This window comes from Limanda limanda, chromosome 2 (assembly GCF_963576545.1).
Source record: "Limanda limanda chromosome 2, fLimLim1.1, whole genome shotgun sequence".
Classification (NCBI taxonomy): domain Eukaryota; kingdom Metazoa; phylum Chordata; class Actinopteri; order Pleuronectiformes; family Pleuronectidae; genus Limanda; species Limanda limanda.
Genome location: NC_083637.1, coordinates 24,177,156 through 24,183,430, shown reverse-complemented (window position 1 = coordinate 24,183,430; position 6,275 = coordinate 24,177,156). Strand labels below are relative to the sequence as shown.

The 6,275-nt window shown below is 42.4% G+C and overlaps 1 protein-coding gene across 1 annotated transcript; it reads right to left on the bottom strand.

Moving 5' to 3' along the window:
- Window positions 1–3,410: 3,410 nt before the first annotated feature.
- On the bottom strand, window positions 3,411–5,660 carry inab (internexin neuronal intermediate filament protein, alpha b). Its single transcript, XM_061091743.1, has 3 exons — window positions 4,522–5,660; window positions 3,886–4,010; window positions 3,411–3,687 (listed from the first exon to the last, which is right to left on the bottom strand). The coding sequence occupies exons 1-3, from the start codon at window positions 5,566–5,568 to the stop codon at window positions 3,411–3,413; spliced, it is 1,449 nt and encodes a 482-aa protein (XP_060947726.1). The 5' UTR covers window positions 5,569–5,660.
- Window positions 5,661–6,275: the final 615 nt, after the last annotated feature.

Below are 6,275 nucleotides of genomic sequence, written 5' to 3'. Positions count from 1 at the left end.
ATTGAAGTACTCTTCAAATGGAGGGAGGGCTGTTTCATAACATGGCTGTGGTGGCATTTCAGTGGACGGCTGCACCACACCTTCAACTCAGCAGCATTGCAGGGGTATAAATCTTTGAAGAACTGCAACCCGCGTCACACATGCACATGCAGCGGCGAGGCTGTCCCACCCAGTTGGTGGGCGAGAACAGAGATGGGCTAATGGGAGGCGATTCGCGAGGCCCAAGGTGGCAAGGCCCAGGACTCTGTAAGTGTGTTTAAAGTGTATGGAGCGCGCGGCGGTGATGGTATAAAGGTCAACGTACAGTACAGCAGCAGGTAATCCATCACATCTGTAATGTACATCTGCACTGTGGCCCTGAGGAGCAACAGAAAAAAAACAAGATATTTTCAAGGAACAGCTCAAGGTGACATTGCTGTTCGTCCTATGCTGGTCCAAAACACTATTTACTTTTTACAGATAACGCTGCAAAGGCATTTTCCAAATCTCATGTCTGAAAACATGAGATATTGGCTCTGAACATTGAACCTCACAGGTTAACTGATAAATGGCCTTTTCATTACTTTATCTTTTCACATTCCACATTTTGACATCTATTTGTTTATTATAGCAGGTAATTCAATTGAAATGTTACAGCTTTATTCATCCTATTACAAATTCTATTACAAATATCAGTTGTGGAATATAGAATGTCATAGCTTTCCCAAAGTGTTGAAATACAGTCATAAAAGTCATTCAAATCTATTTTTTACTTAATGTTAAGTAAAAAGCATTCACTATGCTCAACCCGTATTATAATTTTGGATTATATTGATCATTTTTATACTTTAGCAACTTGGGAATGGAATCAATGAAGTATTATCTAATATTAAAATATAATATGAAATTTGGGTTATTATTATATATTTATTCATCTAAATCTGAAAAGTAGCATCAAATAATGTAGTGTCCAATATCTGAATGAGGAATGTGGTCGAATTTAAGTAGGAAGTAGAGAAATCTAAAATACAGAAACTCAAAATTGAACACATGTACCATTCTGTATGGAACTGTATGATAGTAAATATAATATTTTCCAGTACAGGGCCTGCTTCTTTAAAGTTGTGTGATAAATTGATAAAGAAATCACAGTGAAATCATGTGCACCTCAGTAACGTCAAGTCTTTATTCATATGGTGTCATACAGGAATACATAAGTAGTAATAACAGTAAAGAGAATAGCATGTCATCTACATTCAATCCCTACGCGTTTGAAGCAATAAAAGCTCTAATGGACACTAATTTAGATTTAATAATGATTAAGCACCCACTGAGCAGAATCACACACATGGCCAGAGGAAAAGCTGCTGGTGTTTTAAGGCATTTTTACATCCTACAGATTTGTTCTATGGCTAAGTCTTGCTTCTTGGTTTCAGATTGGTGATATTCTGACATTTTCCAGAAAATGCTTGGTTCTGCATGAAGTGGTGTTGCATGTGCATTTTGCAAAGTTTGGCAGTATTGTAGGAGTAGTGACATTTTTCTTCAGACATCCATGAAAACTATTTTGGTTTTGTCATAGAAAGATAAAGGCTTAGACATTTGCAACCCTGAACCATTCATCCATTCTTATAGCTGTTAACTATAAAATGCTGCTTTTGTCTTTAAGTTCTTGTCCTTCTGAGATTTTTGTTCTGCTTGACGGAAAATGCCCAAACTTTCGGGTATGATAGGCCACTTTGTAGAGATACAAACACACCTACTACAGTACAAAGATACTCATCACAAGCCTCAAAATAGAGCAGCAGTCAACCTGATCCATAACAGTCTGCAACAAAATCAGCTGTTTTTGTTTGTTTTCATTCTTCGTGTGTGTGTATGTGTATGCCATAACCAGCAACACGAGAATAAGATAGGTGTGAGTTAAAGTTGGCAGTGCACAAGCAGAAAAACAAGCTACAAGTCTTTCATACTGGAGGATTTCTACCCGTGAGATCAGACTACAACAGGCATTTTAAAGCAGTCATGGCCACAGTTACAAAGAGAGAGGTCACGTTGTTTCAAACATATCGTAGTCAGGTTCTCACTTCATTCACTCAGGGATGTATTTTGAGTTTGCTTGCCTTTCTTCAGGACAAATGATATAGTATGGGTTATGGAGCTCTAATGTGTTTCAAGCATAATGAGTAGCATATGTGAAATGGTGATAAATATGCAAACTGTCCATCACAACTACATGGATCATACAGAATGCCCATGCATTTGCACTGAAGCATAATTTCCAATTCAGTGTCTAAGTGACTTGACTGCACAGAGAAAACAATTTTTTGTTCATATTAGCTACATTTAGCATCTTTTAAAGTATTTTTGCTCAACTTTTCTTTTCTCTTAATTCTTCATAGCATCCATCACTACCGAATTAGAAGGCAAAAGCCAAATAAAGAACTTTGAATGATGGGTCGGAGGTTTCCATGCTAGAATGAGGTCTACATACACCATGCAAGTAATGCTCCATCAATATGTTTGTTTTCTTGTTTACTTCAAATATTCATCTCATTTAAAAACCTATAATAATCCAATTTATTTAATGAAACTTCATTGGGAAGTTTAAAAAAGGGTCAGTGCTCGCATGAGGCAATAATCATCTTTTATACTGTTGTCATGCAGAGCTGATAGAAACACAGTCTAAGCGCTGACACACTGACTGTGGTTAGAAATATTGTGCAAGAAGAGAAACAGACAAAAGGAGACCAAAAATAATGGCTCAGTAAAAGCTATCATATATTATTGTCTTTTATTTTGGCAGGTTTCCTATTATTGTGGACTGTGTGCTTTCTCACTCAACTATGATCATTGTTTCGGGAGATTTTAATTTCTACAGTATGAAAGGATTTTTTGCAGAGTGACCGATACTAGCTGATGTGTTATGAATCTTTTGTGCGCACAGTTACACTCACACACACATGCTACTATTGGTATGTGTTGAGAGCATATCACAGCTTGTGGTTGTAGTGAAGGACCAGAGGTTTTTATCTATTGTGCGTTGGTGGTACATGTTGTTGTTGCTACCTAAGTGCTTGTTATTGTTTAATGTTGAGTTTGTGGATGAAAACACAGGAGAAACTGCTGTACTGTGGTACTGTATAGAGTGATGGTTATAGTAGAGTTACAATGGATTTCCTTTTGGGAGAACACATGTGGGGACACAGGGGAACAAGAGGGGATCAACCAACATGAAACAAACCTATAAACTCAGCACTATATGTTAGAAACCATTGCTATCTTACGCTTATAATAAGAAGGCAAAGCAGGGCTATCATCTTAGATCCCCACAAGTGCATCAGATGTTAATGCTCAAGGTTTGTTTCAGGATGGGAGAGAGGAGAGAATTTGCAGGATACAGGGTCGTGAACAGGCTTACAGTATGACTCTTAGTTTTTCTGAATGGTGGGAGCATCGTTGGAGTCTTGCTGCTTCTCCATCTTCTTCGGGCTGGCCATCATCTCCTCATAAACTTCACGCTGGGTCACCTTGCCTCCAGATTTGCTCTGCTGCTCCTCCTCCTTGACCTCCTTCTTGGAGCTCTTGCCAGAGCTGGTGTAGATGCGGGACTGGTAGTTGTAGCCTTGCCCCATGCCAGCACCCATGGCTGGGCTGCTAAAGCTGATGCCCGTCCCGATGCGGGTCTCCTCCCCTTCCAGGAGTTTCCTGCAAAGAGGGTGATACATGGAAGTGTTTATAGAAAGAACCAACTCTGAGATTTATAGGGGAGGGTATGACATAAAAACGGATATTGTCATTTTACAAGGGGGAGTGAATTTTTCCCTCTCTTTTTAAAGGATTTTGCAATTTACACATTATTGAAATAAAATATATACATGACGGATTTCTGAAAGATGACCTTACCTATAGGCTGCAATTTCAATATCCAGTGCCATCTTGACGTTGAGCAGATCCTGGTACTCCCTCAGGTGACGAGCCATCTCGCCCTTAGTGGTCCTCAGTTCATTCTCCAGCTCCATCATGCTATCCTACAGACAATAATACAAAGTTCAACATTTACTAACATATATTTTTTACATTAGAAAAAAAAGCATTAGGAGCTCCGCTATTCATAACTGCTTGCAGGGGGAAATGCAGCAAAACATTTCATTGCTGAATTATGCATTGTGTGTTTGGGGATAAGGGAGGTTTCTGAGTTAAAGTTACTCATATGAAGAATTTTCATTTTTGTAAACCTGCATCACACACAGCACTTATATAAAATATCTGAGTTCTAGCAGCTCCACTCAGTGGGCGTTGTCTGCTGCAGCTGCTGAGTGGGGCTGTCCCATGGGAGGGAGTTTCAGCACCACGGACAGAGCCCGAGCCACAACAGCTGCTACTCCTTATTATTATCGCTCTGAAATGTAAAGGCTATTGCTCTCCATAAAAACACAATGCTTTTAATGCTCTAATAAACTTAAACTGAAAATAAATGGCAGATTTTTCAGATTACAATCCTTTAGATATGGAGTTAATAGGTTATTGAAATGTGATTACCTGGTAGGTTCCAATCTCCACATTGTGCCTATCCTCCATCTCCCGCAGCTGCCTATCCAGAGACTCGTTGGTTCCCCTCAGACTCTCTATCTCGATGGTCTTGGACTGCAGCTGCCTCCTGAACTCGTTCATCTCCTCCCTGCTGTTGCGGATGGTCTCGTTGCTCCGGTTGGCCTGATCGGACAGGTCCGCGAACTTGGTCTTGTACCACTCCTCGGCGGACTGCAGGTTCTTGGACGCCATGGACTCGTACTGGCCGCGGATCTCCTTGAGGGCGGAGGTGAGGTCCGGTTTGGCCACCTCCATCTCCACAGACACCTGGGCAGCCTGGATCATGTCCGACAGCTCGACCACCTCCTCCTCGTGCACCTTCCTGAGGAAGTTGATCTCATCCAGGAGAGATTCCACCTTCTTCTCCAGGTCCAGGCGCACCATGGTGGCATCATCGACATCTTTCTTAAAAGCTTTGAGCAGGGCCTCCGCCTCCTCCCGGCCACGGAACTCCTCCTCGTATTTTCCCCTGACTTTCTGCAGTTCGTCGTCAACGTTGTCCCTCTCGATCATCAGCTGGGACTTCTCTCCGTTCAGTTCTTCGAGCTGGGAGCGCAGTTCGCGTATCTCCTGCTGGTAGAGCTCGGCCAGGCGGGACGGCTCCGCCTGCTTCTGGCGCAAAACGACCAGCTCCGTCTCCAGCACTTTGTTCTGTTGCTCCAAGTTGCGCACTTTATCGATGAACATTGCAAAGCGGTCATTGAGGCCTTGCATCTGCTCCTTTTCGTTGGTGCGGACGATTTTGAACTCATTGTTGAGGACGCTGCTTTGAGTCATGTCGAAGGTGTCCAGCGGCATGGAGGAGAAGGAGCGGCCGGACTTTCTGCTGTACGTGCCCTGGGATGAAGCGTTGGTCCGGGACAGAGAGGAGGACCGGTATCCTCCTCCCCGGGAGGACCCAGTCGCGGTTGTCCGCGATGGAGATGCATAACGGGGAGAATCCCCGAAAATCCTTCGGTAGGAGGAGGAGGAGAAGGCTTCAGATCCGTAGCTCATCTTGGCTTGTACTGAGTGAGAGCAGAGCAGTGGGCGTGTGCCCCTTTTATAGGAGGACCATCCCAATAACTAATTAATGCCCACTGCTCACAACCGGACCGATCCGATCCAGATGAGTCAGGTAGTCCACTGTTTGTGTGAATATATGATTAATACTGTGATGGAAATGATAAAAATTAGTCCAGACTGCATTAATCCTGACATATGGTCCAGGTGGGACTGCTCTTTGTGTGAGGCAGATGGAACTGTCCCATTTTGCGCAGTGGTGATGCGTCGGTGTTTGATCGCTTGTTGCACATAAAACAATAAACGGCTGATAGGCTATAAACTCAAGCTTACTTCCAATGTTTTCACAGCAAAACAGAGATGCGACATTTCTAAAAGTTCCCTGTTTCAACTTAGATCCACATTCGATGGCACATGCACTTTACCTCAAAGCTTATTATTTTGTTAAGGCTTACATATATGCAGAACACTGCAGTGACACGATCCACAATACCGCTTTTATGGCGCTATAAAAAAGTGTAAAATCTTGAATTATATTCAAATGCACCCTTACTGCACACTATTTAGTGGTTTTGTATGTTGCACAGTAAGTTTGGGTAAAGAGCCTATTGGGATACCGCCCCCCACTGACTGGTCTTTGCTGCCCTCTGTTGTCAGATCACGATATACACCAGGTAATCACCAATATCTCAAATGTAAGG

Bases quoted from the DNA above. Each gene is read 5' to 3' on its own strand.
- inab (XM_061091743.1), bottom strand. From the start codon at position 5,568: ATGAGCTACGGATCTGAAGCCTTCTCCTCCTCCTCCTACCGAAGGATT. The intron at 4,011-4,521 runs GTAATCACATTT...TATTGTCTGTAG, and splicing joins TGGAGATTGGAACCTACCAG to GATAGCATGATGGAGCTGGA. The intron at 3,688-3,885 runs GTAAGGTCATCT...CCCTCTTTGCAG, and splicing joins ATTGAAATTGCAGCCTATAG to GAAACTCCTGGAAGGGGAGG.